The sequence below is a fragment of the Paroedura picta genome, chromosome 6, assembly GCF_049243985.1.
Source record: "Paroedura picta isolate Pp20150507F chromosome 6, Ppicta_v3.0, whole genome shotgun sequence".
NCBI lineage: Eukaryota > Metazoa > Chordata > Lepidosauria > Squamata > Gekkonidae > Paroedura > Paroedura picta.
Window position 1 is genome coordinate 43,023,060 of NC_135374.1, and position 16,762 is coordinate 43,039,821.

Here is a 16,762-nt window from a genome sequence, read left to right on the forward strand (position 1 = left end):
GCTAGCAAAACATAGGAATTGTCAATATTGAACTGAAGCAAAGATAAATGTTTACAAAACTAAATTATTTGGGTAATTTGCATAATCCCCCCCCCCCCAAGTATAGCAGAGATATGTTCTCCTTGGCTTAGAACAAGGTATTCATTCTTTCACCACTAGAAAATCAGAAAGCAATTTTCATATTTAGAAGATTAAGAGAATTTTTTAAATTACGGGGAATAGAATAGTCATCATGATGAACAGAGTAGATATTAGGGATAGGTTTCCTCACAGAGCTTCTGAGTCATCAGAGCACCTCCTAGTCTGTTGCTGCTGCTGCTGCTGCTGCTCACTTCTCCGCCCACTGGTAGTAGCTGTGAGGAGCTGCTCTGCTTCAGTACCTGTCCTCTTTCTTTCTGGAGCAGCATTCAGAGACTGTTCTTCCAGAATCTCCTCATTAGTGGCTAATTTCTTGCTCACCCATCCATTCATTCTCTTAGTGAGAGAATGAGAGCAGCAGCACCAAGGAAAAGGACCAGCGGCTGCTGTTCAAGAGAACAATTCCTACTGATTAGCCAAAATGTGAGAATGGGCAGTGATAAGGAGGTGATGGTTGTCAACAGCTAAGCAGTTTTCAAACATAGGTAAGAGGCAGGCAACATATTATGTTTCTGGGCAATAGACGTACTGGGCCCACTCATGATGGGACCCCTTCCTTTTTGTGGGACTGGGTTCTTCATTACCATCTTCTATTCTTTTCTTTCAGCAATACCAAAGGAGTGTCCTGTGGAAAAACCTCTGCTTCACTGGATTGCGATTGTGCCAAGTGTCATTGTCTGTATTGGAGTTGTGGTAGCACTGGCAAACATCCAATGTAAGTACAGATGCCTTTGTGACCAGTATGCTGAGAAGCTGTTAGATGCTCCTCAACTCAATTGAATCAAAAATATGTCAGAGAAAATGTCCTATATCCCTGCCCACAGGAGATGTGTATGCATTTCCCAGCAAATAAGTGAAACAAAGAAATAAAAATTATTTGATTTGCCTGAGAAACAAAACAAACGAGATGGAAGGCAACGAACTAATGACATTTATTCATTCACTACCTTCCCCTGGAACCTCCTTTTTCCTTTTCTAACTCTACTCCTCTTTCCCCTTTCCTTTTCCCCCCTGCCCATTTGCACTGACCATACTACTGGGTGATTCAGGTGGGTAGCCATGTTGGTCTGAACAAAATTTGAGTCCAGTTGCACCTTTAAGGCCAACAGAGTTTTATTCATGGTATAAGTTTTCCTTACAAGCACGCGTCCTCAGATACAGTGAAATAGGGAGGATTAGATGCCAGGAAAAGCTGGTTAGAGTCAAGATGCATAAATAACTGTAGACAATGTGCTCCTGAATTGTATTTTTCAAAGCATCTCCTCACCTGTCAAAGGGGAAATTGTCTACAATTACGGGCCCTGCTTTTTTACTTGGTGGATGTCTGACTATGGTCAGTCCATCTCAAAGTCTTTACCTGAATCCCTGATATGTATGGGCACCATATGTTCACCTTGGGGCCAAGCTATTTGTCACATGGTGTGGTAGTCCAACTGCACTTAGTAAACAAGAAAACCACCGTGAGAAGGAACAGTTCTCCATACCAATGTGAATTTCTTTCCAGTGGGTTTTTCCCTTCTGGGGGTTTCTAACCTTTGTGTCCTTGAAGTATGTGTGTTCCCATTAGTAATACAGAAAATGTACCTTTGCCACTGCTCAAAGATTCTCTCTTTATTTCTATTTTATGTGCTGCCAATTAAACTGTGTTTATGATAGGAAAAGGGTTTGGATGATTTATCAACATAATACATAGCACTGGAGAGATTTTTTGTTTAAAAAAAAGGACATTCATTCATTGCAACTAAAGAAGTGGGATCTAGTCTACAAATATTTGTGCTGGAATAAAAGCAGTCTTTAGGATTCCTGTTTCTTTTTGCTGCAAACGGTTAAACTCCTCCCCTGCCCCGGAACTATCAACCTATGCAAATCGACTCTGTTTGCAACTGCAGTTACAACAATTGCAAACTATAAATTAAGTAACGCACTTTATAAGAAGTGGACTCCCCATCTGGCAGATTGTGCTCACTTAGAAATTAGGCTCCATGTCATGCTTTGGTTTTTCTGCTTCATCCTGGCTCAGAGGATTGTGCCTGAGCAGAAATGTTACAGGTGCAGCATTCACAAACACTCACTACACAGATATGTAATAAACATTTATTTATTGTATTTACTTATTTTTGAGATTTTTAGGCCACCCCCTCAATGTGGTAAACAACATTAAAATCATATACAAATTTTCTAAAATTCTATAAAATCCATTACAAATTACTTAAAAATTCCTAAGGTAAGACTAGGTTTGCTGTCATTGGGTGTTACTAATGTTGTATAATTTAACTGTGCTTGGGGTTTTAGTATATTGGGTTTTTTAACCTGTAACCCACCACGAGCCAGAGAGCCGAGAGCGGCGGGAAATAAATCTAAAAATATTTTTTTAAAACAAAACCTCTCCATCATAAAAGTACCCAAGGTTAAATAAATAAATCCGAATTAAGATTATAGTCCCCAAGATTCAAATGGAGGGGGGTAGGGTGCAGGTCGGGGGGCCCATTTATTGAAGTCATCACGTGCAGCCATATGTTTGGTGGAAGGGTGCTGTTTTACAGGCCCTGGGGGACTCTGACAGCTCCGAAAGGGCCTGTATCTATGCTGGCAGTTCGTTCCACCAGGCTGGAGAGTCTGCTCTATCTCGGTCACCACCTTGACTTTGCGTTATTCACCATACTCTCACAATATCTGCATGATTCTCTGCCACCTCGACCATTAAACATGATGGACATTGTGTCTAGAATAAGAGAAGTTCTGCTCAGCAACTGCATTAACATTTCATGAGTATGTGTGGGAAGGGGGGGGGGGAGGATTTCCAAGAGAGGAACATGAACCCAGTTCCTAACACATTCCTGCTGAGGGCTGGGCTGTCAGTAAGGAGTATAAATGGAGATGGAACATAACACACATAACAGGAAAGGAAATGATTAAATAGGAGGTTGTGCCTTAGAAATGATGGGAAGTGGTCAAGTTAAATTTGATAAATCATGACAGTGTCAGATTTAAAAATCCTGCAAATAACAATTTATACCGGAACAAAATCTTTAATCCTTCGATCGTTCCCATAGCTGCCATTTTTCCAGCCATATTTGCAAGCTGTGTTGATCAAGCATTTTGCCTACAATTCGGCTGAATCTATTGGCATTTCAAAGTTTACCCCCAAAACACCTTTGTCTGTACGCTAGGCTGCAAAAGGCACGAGTCCCTCAGCCACACCACATCTCATCAGCCAGTGGCAAGAAGGGAAGACATCACAGGTGCCGCTCTGACACCCCTGCAGTTCTTCAGCCAGACATCAGGGAAATAACCTCTCTGAACATACAAGGCTTAGAAGGTAAGATTGCCCCCCAGCACATTGTTTTCCTGACAAAATGGAGTACTGGTATTACAGCTCTGGGCTGGGAAATACCTGGCAATTTCAGAGGTGGAGCCGGAAGTGGGCAGGATTTGAGACGGGAAGGGATCTTTTCAGCAACTGAAGTGGCCGTTCCCACTGGTAGCATGGAGCCCTGTCATATGATCAGTATGTATATCAGGGCCTCCTGGGAGGGAGCCGACAGTAGAACATCACAAGAGTGCACAGCTCCCTTTTGGGTGCTGGACACCTAGGCATTTTGTTCTTCCCAACTTTCCCCCCTCACATGCAAACTCCCAGCATTAAGGGGATCCCACCCCATATCTAATGTAACAGAATCACATATGAATTTGGCAGTTCCAAATTTGGAATTTCCTCAGTTCGCACAAATGGTGTTGGATTGGGATCCTGTATTCAATACTGGAAATAGTCCCAGAGAGAACTATTTGGAGAACCCCACATATCACCTGGGGGTACATGTGGGTTTCCCCAATGGCAACCACCCCCAACTCTTTCAGACTGGAAATAAGGCCCTTTTTCCATATGCACTTTAGTCCTGATCCCACAACACATGTTGAGCATTTAGTTTGACATTTTAATTAACCCAGGCCTAATCTGTGTATTCCATAATGTATGAAGAGACCACTTTCCTTTTCAAATTGTTTGTTCTATGAGCAGGACTATCCATTCCTTTTCTTGTCATGCCCTTGTGCTGATCTTTGTGCAGTTAATTCAGACAATGACCAGCACAAGAAATACTTTTAACACACAAGCTGCCCTATATGGAATAGGCTCCATCAAGATCACTCAGCCTGACCACAGCCCTCCAAGGTCCGAGGTAGACGTCTTTCACATCACCTACTACTAGATCTTTTTAATTGGAGGTTCTGGGGAATGAACCCGGCAGATGCTCTACCACTGAGCCATGCCCCTCTCCTGAAACACACATCCCAGTGTGCCATTTCAAACAGATGATTGTGTTAGCTTATCTTTAAGCCATCTCACTAGCAGAGAGCTTGAGAACTTTCTGAAAAGCTGATCAGCACAAATCTTCTGATCCATGTAGTGTCTAGGACAGTGGTTCTCAACCTTGGGGTCCCGACCCCAAGTGGGGTCACCTGATCCCTTCTGCAGGATCACCAAGAATGGTTGGAGGTGGTGGCCAGTGGCAGTGGAGCCATGGCACCGGCTGCCTCCAGATCATTGTGGAGTTGGGGTTGCGGCCTTAAGGCGGTTGAGAACCACTGGTCTAGGCAAAGATAAATTGCTTTTTCTTCCTTCCCTTCTCCTTTAAAACTGTAACAGAATACCTGGAAACTACTTGTGAAGTTCTGTTTCCCTGAAGTACCACCAACACTGACCAGAGCAGATCCTCTGGCTTGGATGGCTCTTTCCGCTTTAAGGCATGAAACAGCAGCCTGTGCTTCCCTTCATCCACAAACAATAACGGACTGTTTCAAGCGACACACTTGCTGGGAGCTGCTTTTTTGCACCCTTTGTTATGCTGGGATTTTGCTACTTAGTACATTGAAGCCATTAAGACAGTGGGTTACCTATGCATGATTTTCCACATGGTATCGGACACAATCTTTTTTGTCCTCAGATCCCCTCTTCCGTATTGGGCACCAGCATTTGCTCTGCAGACTCATTTGTGGGTTGAGAGTTCGCTGACAGAAGCTGCAAGGAAGATGTTCAACTGGATTCAGAAGGATTGGTGGGGGGACGGACACACCACACAGGAGCAACTCAGTGGTGATTGTCAACTACGAGCGAAATTTCTGTGTAAAGTGTGAAACGAGAATCCCGAGGATGCCAGCGTTGGATACTATAATCTTCTCCGTGGTATATCAGCAGAGTCTGTGCAGATCTACAGCTCGTCCAAAGCCACTCTGATCTTCGCTAAGCTAACCCTTAGTCTCATTGTAGAGGAAGGTCCTCAGTGATAGGATGCCTTTAGTGAAGTGACGAGATATTCTTATAATTCATAGCCATTCCATGCCATCAACAGCAAAATGGAATATACCAGTGCAGCTGTGAAGTTGGTTAGGATAATATTATTGCCTGCTATGTAGGTTGGTTTTTTTAAAACTCCTAGGCAGTGTCCCTAAATGCAGCTTACATGAGTTTTCTTACATCTATGTTTAGGTAGAACTGATGGGTTGGAGCCTGCACACGATGTTCCGTAAGGGAAGGGAGTTCTGTCAATGGAGTAGGATATTCCCTGCCTTCTCTGGATCCTAAGGTCTGCTGCAGCAAGTGAAAATCATCTGGACCCTTTCCAGCCAGACAAAAGTTTTGCTGGATCCAAACCAATAAAAGAAAATTAGCTTTATTGCCTTTATAATATTTGCACTGGTCCCTTCAAAAGGGATAAGTATAAAGACAAGCCCCAGTAGATGGGAGATGCTGCTTCCTCATTGGCTGGAAGTTTTTGACATTAATGTTAGTGCGGGGAGGGAGGCATTAGGATTTCTGTAATTTTAAGTTCACCTGTTAAACTGTGTTCTCTGGATTAAACATGGTACTAATATGATAGACAACATAGGGAAAGAAAGTGGTCAGGCAGCTTGGTGCGGTGGTTAAGAGTGGCAGCTTCTAAACTGACAAAATAGGCAAATCTGATACACAACACATCAACATTAGAATTCAGGAGAAAATGGAGGCCAAGATTAGACTAAATTGAAATGTAGAAACAAAGTTGAAAGGGGGGGAGGGACTCTGACCTTTAGATTGTACATCTTAACTGTGTCTGGTCTGTAACTTCTAAATAATGTAAAAAAAAAATAGGATGTTAAATCTATGTTCTATGAATATCTTGTTTTTTTCTTTAAAACAGTAAGTACTATTTCTGTTTTCTCTATTGTTCTAAATAAATAAAATATATATTCAAAAAGAGAGTGCTTTTAATCCGGCAAGTCAGGTTTGATTTCCTGTACCTCCAGCTGGGTGACCTTGGGCTAGTCAAAGTCCTGATAGTTCTTGACAGGACTGCCCTGTGAGAACAGCACTATCTAACTCACAGGGTGTCTGTTGTGGGGAGAGAAAGGGAAAGTGATTATAAGATGCTTTGAGACTCCTCTGGGTAGTGAAAAGTGGGATATAACAACAATTCTTCTTCTGAAGACGGATGGTGGAAATGACAGGAGTAAAAATGTGGTACCAGATCAAAGAGAAAAAGCTCAAAAACTCAAAACGATTGTGGAGCTTTACCTTCTACAGGACACTCATTAATTCTAATGTATCACCTGCTCTTAAATGTTCACATCAACAAGTTGCCTCATGATCTAGTGCCCCTTTCAATTTGGACTAGAAAGGTCATCTATACGGCCTGCTCCCATTTGTGCCTTCAACTGTGGTATTCTATTAAGCCTTTCACATATAAATTCTCTGTAGACAAACAACAAAATAATACCTGAAACAGTTTTGTGAGACAATGCTTCGCTGCACCAGCCAAAGGATGCCACCACCTGTCCACCCATGCCCTGAAGCAACTGGCCAAATCTATGCATTTCTCTAGCACATTCTCTTTAGCCACACATTTATACCATGTACTGTTTATATTACCAACTGCCTTAAGCCTATAAGGGACTTGAAACTAAAAATATATTTCTGGAATCCCCAACTTAAATTCATATTATCATCATTCATTTGACATGGAGTACATTCAGAGGTCAAGTGAGCTATCTTGTATAAAAGTTTTAAGCCAGATTCCTTTTTTGGATTCAACCAATGCCTGTTTCATTCATTGAGGAACAGAACTTCTTTATCATGTAGTATTATCACCTTTGATTTCACAGTAAAATAGCTATGTGAAAATCCAACTCCTTTGAGATAGTGATCCTTAGCAGGGGTTATGATTTTCTGCAGGGATTTCGCAAGAATTGCCCCTTGATCAGTTATGTGCTACTTAGAACACTTGCACATCTTTGAAAAAGAAACCTTGAAGAATTTTTTTGGCTGTGGAGTTGGGAGGGAGTCAGAACTGAGAAAGGGTGACCTTGCAAGTGTTCATCTTACCATACCATTTTTATGCTGGACACCAACCTACACCTAGAGTTCTAACTCACTCAAGGCAGTTACTGCATACTGTGAAATCCGAATTCTAGATATAAAATTATACAATGTAAAAGTTAATGTGCAAGTTTTCTTGATTTGCCCAATTCACAATCTGACTTGCCATTCTGTAAGTTGAAATTCCCATACATAGATATTTCCATATGTATTTATTGAACCATCTTTACATTGAAAAACCAGGTAATACATTACACACTAGAAGTCAGATTACTTTATTAACTCTGTGTGTTGATCAGTGACCGTGATTTTTTTTTTGTAAGATGTCCTTTAGATCTGCAATATTTAGGAAGATAGAGGGTACAATTGATTGCTATATTTATTGTTGTTTCCACTTTAAAATGTCAAATAAATGTAATGGTCCTGAACTCCTTCTGAATGTTACTTCACTCTTAAAAAAAACAAATCTTTGAAGACCACCTCAATTTATCCATTAGTACACTTACAGTTTATCCCAGTAAAACTTGAACTTTTTGCTTTTCTATGTGCGTTTTACTCCATAAATTTGCCCCTCTCTAGTCAAAATCATCATTCCAAGTTGAACATTCTTTAGTGTGACATCGAAAACAGAGCATGGGGAGAATGTAAGCACAAGATCCTTTGACACACACACATCACAAGATCCGGATGTTATCGGTCCAGCTTGCATCACAAATCCCATTGCAGTTCAGTCAAGATTCAGAATTTGGGGCAAGATTTCCTATTTCTTTTCATTTCTCAGTTTCTTCTTGAATGTAATCCTCTGTTTCTTTTGAGGTGTTCTCAGTGATGCTAAGGTTGGTGTTCCTGAAGCAAGAAAAAGGGTGAATAAGAGGGAGACACTGCAGCTCACTTGAAGACCACTTCTGACATTATTTCATGGTCTACAGTCCATCTTGGAAAAAGATGATTCCTTCCAAGAGGCCTTAACAAAAAGCCAATACATCCATTCTGGAAATGTCTCGTGGTCATGAGCAGTAATTTATCCAGAGGCAATGACACAGAAGCCAACCCCTTTGAACAACCATCTATGCCTTTTCATCTATTCTGGTAACACTACAGGACTCAATGGCACCAGCAATACCATCAAATGCTTAGAAACCTGCATGTGCTCAAATGTGACATATAATCTGGCCAGTTGACAATGTTGTTCTGTGGTTAGCAGCCTTTATACAGAAGGAAATGGTCATAAATTCACCTTTGAGAGGACTGTACAAAAAAAAAAAGCCTATGGGTGCATATTTTAATGTCCCAGGATATTGACCAGACACTAAAGAGAAGCATAAAAATTTTGGGACAAGATAGAATGTAAGGCTCTGAATTAAAGCTACATTAGTGTTATCTTTCTTGGTTTGAATAAAAACAAAATATGTGTATCTCACTATAAAGAGCAATTATCCCAACATTACATACGTATGCATTTGGTCACCCAAGGTTCCTTAATATTAATGCATTCTTCGATTAAAACTGACTTGATTACTCTGCTATCAGAAGGCATATTTTAATCTCAGAAGAAGATTTAGGGTCTGAGTGAAGAGAACATGCAAGGCAGCTAGGTTGCCCAGAGAAAAACTAAAATCCAGCCCTGTTTTTCCATCTGTTAGAAACTCTTCTCACTAGATGAAAACTTGGAATCAATGGATTCTATCTTGGATCAGCATCAGAACTAACAGTTAAGTCAGAATAGCATGGGCTCCTTACCACTCTCTCAGTTGCTGTTCATACAGTTCCCTGCGCTTCCGTTTTCTTCTCTCCACTATAGTTTCACCAGAAAGCTTTTGTATTACCATCACCAATCCTCCTGCAGGGACACTGTTGGAGATGACACAGGGAGAAGGAGTAATCATGTGGAACATATTAATGGTCACAGCAGTTAGGAACGATAAGAGCCCACTACCACACTTTCAATGATACATCACTCTGCTAGTTCTTTCATCTCTTCACTCAAAAAGAAGATGAGCAATAAGGTAGACAAAAAAAGGCTGGAATGGGGGAAACAGCTATACTCTCCAAGCAAGAAAATGAGTTTGGAATAATATCTAAATGCTACATGCCTGGTACAAAGTGGTAATTCTGATTACTGGTATGTGTATGGATGTATGGCATATGTGTGCACATATGAATGAACCTACCCCAACAATGCTCCAAAAATGCTGCCAGCTGCAAAACCTCCTAAGCCCAAATGAAATCTGAACAAGCCTCCTGAAGCAGCTGAAAATAAAATAAAACCAGGTCATGAAAGGAAGTTTGCGGGAAACCACAATGCAATGTGATAGCTGCTCTGACATTCCCATTCCATTTGGAAAGTCCCCTGTACTCACATCACACATCACACTCCCCTGTACACAAGCATCACACTGTTGTTTTCTACATTAAGTATCCAAGGTTTCAGCATCGTACACACAAGTGCTCATATTTGCTCTGGGAAATGCCAGTGTTATACAACGTTCTCTGCAGCAGTTCAAGTGGGAAGTGGCTCCTCTTTAGCCCTTAATCTGAGTAGTCTGTACTTCAGGCCAGAAGCCCCACCAACGCTGATGTGCCTTTGCCTGTAATGAGAGCAGGGCAGTACAAGCAATAAATGTACTCATTTCTATCTCGTGGCTTACTATGGCCAGAGATGAGGAAGTATCTCCTACAGTGACACTTTAAAGAGCAATGAATTTACTGCAGGGCAAGCTTCCATAAAACGCAGGCTGCCTTGTCACTTCATGCATCTGAGGAAATGGGCTCTGCTTCACAAAAATGATGCCACTATGAATGTGTTAGTTTTTACATTGCCGTGTGACTCTTTGTTAGCCACAGCAGACTGCCATGGCTACCTGCTCTAGAAGTGGTCCCCTATAGCATGTTCAAGTCAAAAACCTGGGTGGTTTTTGCTGTGCATCAAGTTGAGGAAGATCTTCCTGCATGCTTACAGTGAAAGAACAGCTGCCTGCTATGCATGTGGGGACCAGGCAATCTGATAACCCATTCTGAATCAGACTCTCAGTTTAATTAGGGGAAACAGGCAGAAGCTGGAAAAGTGAACACCATAAATGACAACTAGTTTCATCACAGTTGAGGAGGGGCTCAGTGGCAAAACATCTGTTTGGCATGCAGAAAGTCTCAGCTCCAGTCCACAGTTCAGAAGATCAGGAAGCAGGAAATGTGAAAGACTGCCACCTGCCATCTGAAAGGCACTCTTAGATTGAGTCTTAGATTAAGGCAGTTTCATGTACTCATAACTAAATGGATATATGTTGGGTTATGAACCCTTTTTTTACCAAGTCTTTGATCCAAGATCCACTACAAACTAAAATATTAAGGCTATAAAGTACAGACATTTGGAAGGGATTATTTTTTTCTGAGATAACCAGGATTTAAGAGAAAGTGCACTTAAAATGGTTAACATTTATTTATTTATTCATTTATGTTTACACTTCTATTCTGTCCTTCAAGATACAATATTAAAATACAAATAAATTAAACATACAATATAAATTATGCATTTTCAAGTCAAAATTATAAAACTTTAATTTAAGGTTTAAAATAACCTTAAAAAGCCACCACTTCCTCCTCACAAACAATTGAGAACTAAACCAAACAGGAAAGAGGGATATAAAAGTTACTGGAGGATTTGTTTAATAGGATTTGGGCAGGGAGGCCAGCGTGTTCTTGATGTACCTAAGCTTCAACTATAGACATGGTGAAACAGTTCCATCATGCAGGTCCTGCAGAACTGTTTGAGGTTTTGAGATCCCTGAATGTGTTAGGTAGAGTGTCCCACCTGGCCAGGGCCCAAAAGATGCACTTAAGATGTATCTCTCACTGCAAACAAATGTAAGAACATTATTATTTCTCATTTCAATGTTATTAAGCAACTGAATCAGAGTAAAGACTTAAGCTTGAATGAACATGATGCAAAATTTTGGAATCCACACTCAACCAAAAGACAATTAAGATTCAAAATAAACAATCTCACCTCCTGCAGCAGCAAAATGACTGAGTGAGGTTTTATCACGATACACAGACAAACTGATGCTCACAGTGCTGCCAAAGGAATAAAAACAAGAGTTAATGGGAGGGAAGAGCCACAATTTCTGAATGTCCACACTGGAAGCCTGCAAGTCCCCATTGAAAAGGTGAGCAGAATTTTATTCCTCAAATGTTAAATGACTGCAAGATCATTTAGTCAGAAAGAGCCATGTTACATCTGTCTCATCCTTCCATACAGGACACGGCTCACATGTTAAGAAAACTGATGTACATGTAGCAAAATGTACATGTAGCAAAATGAAAATACATGCCACAGAACTGATAGTATTCACGAGATTAAACATAGAACATGTATCAATCTAGCATAAAGAATCAGAGGAAGATGACCAATGTGTCAAACAAAGTTTTCAATGATCAAACTCTCAAATTTCAAGTTTAGAAAAACTTACAAATATTAGATACAGTTTTTACATCTCAGAGCTGCAAAGTATCTCCTACACTTTGCCTATAAAGTGATGTTGCACTGAGTGGCAGACATTTCTAACATTTATGGATCAAAAAGCAAGTGTGGGGCAAATTCTCTACACATGCAATAGGGATGAGAGTATTGTTTTAGTACCTTGTGTATGATAACAGACTGGTAGCTAAACTGCTGTGAATGAATGCCATCATGGAAGAGCTACAAGCAAGTCTCCTACAAGTGACAGCAGGCACACTTACTTGAATATTGCTACAAAGGCAGCAACTCTCCAGCTCCATCGCCAGCCATAACGGACGAAGCCCCGTATAGCTGCACGGTGTGCAGATTGCTGTGGAGTAATTAAGAGTTGTTCATTCATTTTTGAAGACATGGCTACAGCAAATACTTGCAGTGCGATCCTAGGCAGAGTTGCTGTACTCTGTCAAGGGTTGCACAGTACATAAAAGGTAAAGGTATCCCCTGTGCAAGCACCGAGTCATGTCTGACCCTTGGGGTGACGCTCTCTAGCGTTTTCATGGCAGACTCAATACGGGGTGGTTTGCCAGTGCCTTCCCCAGTCATGACCGTTTACCCCCCAGCAAGCTGGGTACTCATTTTACCGACCTCGGAAGGATGGAAGGCTGAGTCAACCTTGAGCCGGCTGCTGGGATTGAACTCCCAGCCTCATGGGCAAAGCTTTCAGACAGCTGCCTTAACACTCTGCGCCACAAGAGGCTCACTGCGCCACGAGAGGCTCAGCACTGTACATACTGTAAGTTAAATAACTAGGTAGAAAACAATATTCCATATACACCATTCCTGATGTTAATGAGAAACCCAGGCATGTTTGTGATTGTGGGCAAAAACAAAAGGAACCATGCTGGTCACCAAAAGGGAAGGGGAAGGGGAAGGGGAAGGGGAAGGGGAAGGGGAAGGGGGAAGGGGGAAGGGGGAAGGGGGAAGGGGGAAGGGGGAAGGGAAGGGAAAAGGAACATAGGCAGAAATCAATAGTGCAATAAAGGAGAGTAGATATTTATTCAGTTATTGTCCCTATGCATTTCACACTAGTTTCATCAGGGTCTAATGAAAAACAAATTCGTAATTTAATAAATATCTGCTCTCCTTTATTGTACCACTGTGTTTTTGCTTATTTTTTACTTGCTTTTTTTGTGTCACAGGCATATCAGGTCTTACAGTGTCAGTTTGTAAATTCGTTAGGCAAGTTTGCACTTGCCCTGCCACACATCTGCTTGCTTTGCAGAACTACTGCACTTTATGCCTTTTAAACACAGATATGTGGCTTTCCCCCATGCACAATTCCACTGGCTTTGATTTAACCAGAGCAAAAAATACTTTCACACATGTATACTACTGTTATTACTTGATGTCTCAACACCTGTTGACTGAGTCTGTAAAATGCGTGCAGCGTAAAAGTGCGGTTTATGGTGATTCTGGTTCCTGGGGCTCAATCTGTGACAGCTCTTTCTCAAGCCAGTTGTCAAGTAAATCAGTTCTGAAAAGGGTCGAAAAACATACACTTTACAGTCCCAGTCCATACCACAGCATCTAGGCGACTGTAGTACATCTCTGCATCACTTCCCTCAATGTATCGTTTCTTGGCATTTGTAAAGCCTGGAATGCCTCCATATAGCAAGCCAACAACACCCGCAGTGAATGTTGCTTTACAGATATTGAGAGTTTCTTCTGGGTATTGATTGAATTCACTGCAAACAAAAAAGTTTATTGAAAATTAAATTTTTAGAGGCTGTTCAACATTAAGATATCGGCAACTGACACCCTTTAGAATTATCAATGGTGTTTCAGACTGGAGGGAGGTGAGTAGCGGGGTACCTCAGGGCTCGGTGCTCGGTCGGGTACTTTTTAACATATTTATTAATGATCTAGATGAGGGGGTGGAGGGACTACTCATCAAGTTTGCAGATGACACCAAATTGGGAGGACTGGCAAATACTCCGGAAGATAGAGACAGAATTCAATGAGATCTGAACACAATGGAAAAATGGGCAAATGAGAACAAGATGCAATTTAATAAAGATAAGTGTAAAGTTCTGTATCCGGGTCAGAAAAATGAAAAGCATGCCTACTGGATGGGGGATACGCTTCTAGGTAACACTGTGTGTGAACAAGACCTTGGGGTACTTGTGGATTGTAAGCTAAAGATGAGCAGGCAGTGTGATGCAGCAGTAAAAAAAGGCAAAAAAAGCAGTAAAAAATGTTTGGGCTGTATCAACAGGGGCATCACATCAAAATCACAAGATGTCATAGTCCCATTGTATACGGCACTGGTCAGACCACACCTGGAGTACTGTTTGCAGTTCTGGAGGCCTCACTTCAAGAAGGACGTAGAAAATATAAATATAAATATAAATATAAATATAAATATAAATATAAATATAAATATAAATATAAATATAAATATAAATATAAATATAAATATAAAATTGAAAGGGTACAGAGGAGAGCGACGAAGATGATCTGGGGCCAAGGGACCAAGCCCTATGAAGATAGGTTGAGGGACTTGGGAATGTTCAGCCTGGAGAAAAGGAGGTTGAGGGGGGGACATGATAGCCCTCTTTAAGTATTTGAAAGGTTGTCACTTGGAGGAGGGCAGGATGCTGTTTCCGTTGGCTGCAGAGGAGAGGAAACTTCAAGTACAACGATATAGGCTAGATATCAGGAAAAAATGTTCAGTCAGAGTAATTCAGCAGTGGGATAGGCTGCCTAAGGAGGTGGTAATTTCTCTCTAGCACTGGCTGAACAAGGGGGCACTGTCCAGCTCCAGATCCCTAGAGATAAGGGCAGGTATTTATTTGGTCACTCCTACTGAGGACCAGATCTTGAGGAGGGCGGGGCTTGCGGAGGGCAGGGACCTTCTCAGGGGACAATGCCATATAGCAGGGAGTGGCTAAACAGTAGCTCTCCAGACGCCCATGGACGACAATTCCCATGAGCCCCTACGGGAATTGCAGGGCATGGGACGTCCGGAGAGCCACAGTTAGGCCACCTCTGCCATAGTAGCGTCCACCTTCCAACGCAGCCTTTTCCTCCCGGGGTCTAATCCCACGGGAGCGCTAGCCACCCGCCCTAACCCAGAGCCGGGCGCCGCACAGGAGCCCGCCCGCCCGCCCGCCTCTCCTCCGCCAAGGTCGCGTCCCCGCGGGGCTCCCCTCGCGCGCGCGCGCCCGCCCTCACTCACTCACTCACTCTTTGCGGACGAGCTCCAAGAGCCGCTGCCAGCCGGACACGGGCGGCTCAGGCGTGCCAGCGTACCAAGGCTTGGAGACCGGCTGCTCCCCGGCCCAGCCTGGAGGCGAAGCAGCGCTGCCGCCGGGCGGCTGCCCCATCTCCGCCGCACCGGAAAAGGGCGGAAGGAGAGCGCGCCGCCCTGGCGGACTGGAGGAAGCAGTGCGGGTCGGGCGAGGCGAGTCGGGCTGCGGGTAACTTCCCGGCCGCAAGATGGGCGCCTTTCTCGTGGGTGAGGTTTATCCCGCCCTTTCTGAAGGACGCTGGCTGACTTCTTCATGGGTCCCCATTCACGCATTCAGCAGTCATACTTCCTTAGCCCACAATACGGAAATGGGTTCATGCGGGGAAAGACGAACCTTTAAATATTTTAAATTCAATTGGATTTAGTCTGCCAGTGTCAAGACCACGTTTTGTTCACAAACCGCCCGCGCTGAGGAAGACAGCATTTCAGGAATGTATTTATTTGATTTATAGACTGCCATTCCCAGGCAAGCTGGCTCCTGGCAAGTAACACACACAAAAATTCCCAGAAACAAAAGCGTTATCCCTCCACGGCAGTTAAAAACTCCCCCACCTTCAATGGACTAGAAATAACCTTGTGTCTCAGGGGCAGGCAGTTGTTCTAGCCCCTTTGGAGGTGGCCCCAAATCTTAACTGCCCTGGTCTCAACCTAAGACCTAGTGGAAGAGCTCCATCTTGCAGCCTTTGCTGAACTGAGAAAGCACCCACGGAGCCCTCGGGAGCTCATTCCGGGCCTGGACCTAAAAGCCCGTGTCAAGGCCAGGCATACTTCCTGCTGGCCTTGAACTTGATCTGGGCCGCAATCGGTAACCAATATATCAGTACCCAGTCTAATAATAGAGATGCCACTTGAAGGACCATTATACATGAGACAAAGGCCTCCACCAGACCCAAATCCATAAACAGGATTTTAAGCTAATGCTTGTTCTTATAAGTGACATCAGTGTAGTCTGATTAATTCTACCATGTTTTCATTCACACTAGTATTAAATATTTCCCAGTTGTGTAACAGTGCAGTCAATAGATTTACAGATGATATAGAATTATTCAGGATGATAAAAAAAACAAGGACGACTATGAAAAGCTTTATGAGAATCTCCAGACTGGATGAGTGGGCTACAGTGTGACAATGAAGTTCCGTGTTTGTAAGTGTAAGGTGATGCATCCAGGAACAACAACAAAAAAACCCAACTTCAAGCACCCACTTTCTAGGGCTTCCTCTTTTTTCATGCCAAATCTTTCCAAAGACACTGTAGGCATATTTTCCTCGTGACACCAGAGAGGTTTCCCTGTTTTCAATTGCTAGATCACTAGAGAACATTATTAATAGAATTAATTCTTAACATGGCCAAATCTGTGTATCCTTAAGTTCAGAGACTGGATACATGATCAGACAATAGATCTTTCAGCAAACCTGAAAACTGCCCCAGGTTTGCAGAAAAATATGAACTATAAAAGGAAATACATGGGAAGAGTTAAAGCCACAAAAATAATTAAAGCAGTATTTG

General features: G+C 42.4%; 2 protein-coding genes across 3 annotated transcripts in view; one reads left to right on the forward strand and one right to left on the reverse strand.

The window, feature by feature from the left end:
• LOC143839796 (T-lymphocyte activation antigen CD80-like) overlaps positions 1–6,433 on the forward strand; it is a 42,198-nt gene extending 35,765 nt beyond the window's left edge. For both annotated transcript variants that reach the window (XM_077342304.1, XM_077342305.1), the window contains exons 5-7: positions 746–853; positions 3,309–3,457; positions 5,082–6,433. In XM_077342304.1, the coding sequence (XP_077198419.1) occupies positions 746–853; positions 3,309–3,430 (230 nt within the window). In that variant the 3' untranslated portion in view covers positions 3,431–3,457; positions 5,082–6,433. The remainder of the gene's footprint in view (positions 1–745; positions 854–3,308; positions 3,458–5,081) is intronic.
• A 1,253-nt stretch (positions 6,434–7,686) lies between these two features.
• On the reverse strand, positions 7,687–15,368 carry TIMMDC1 (translocase of inner mitochondrial membrane domain containing 1). Its single transcript, XM_077342307.1, has 7 exons — positions 15,192–15,368; positions 13,525–13,690; positions 12,227–12,315; positions 11,493–11,560; positions 9,661–9,739; positions 9,230–9,340; positions 7,687–8,335 (listed from the first exon to the last, which is right to left on the reverse strand). The coding sequence occupies exons 1-7, from the start codon at positions 15,329–15,331 to the stop codon at positions 8,260–8,262; spliced, it is 729 nt and encodes a 242-aa protein (XP_077198422.1). The 5' UTR covers positions 15,332–15,368; the 3' UTR covers positions 7,687–8,259.
• Between the last annotated feature and the right edge of the window lie 1,394 nt (positions 15,369–16,762).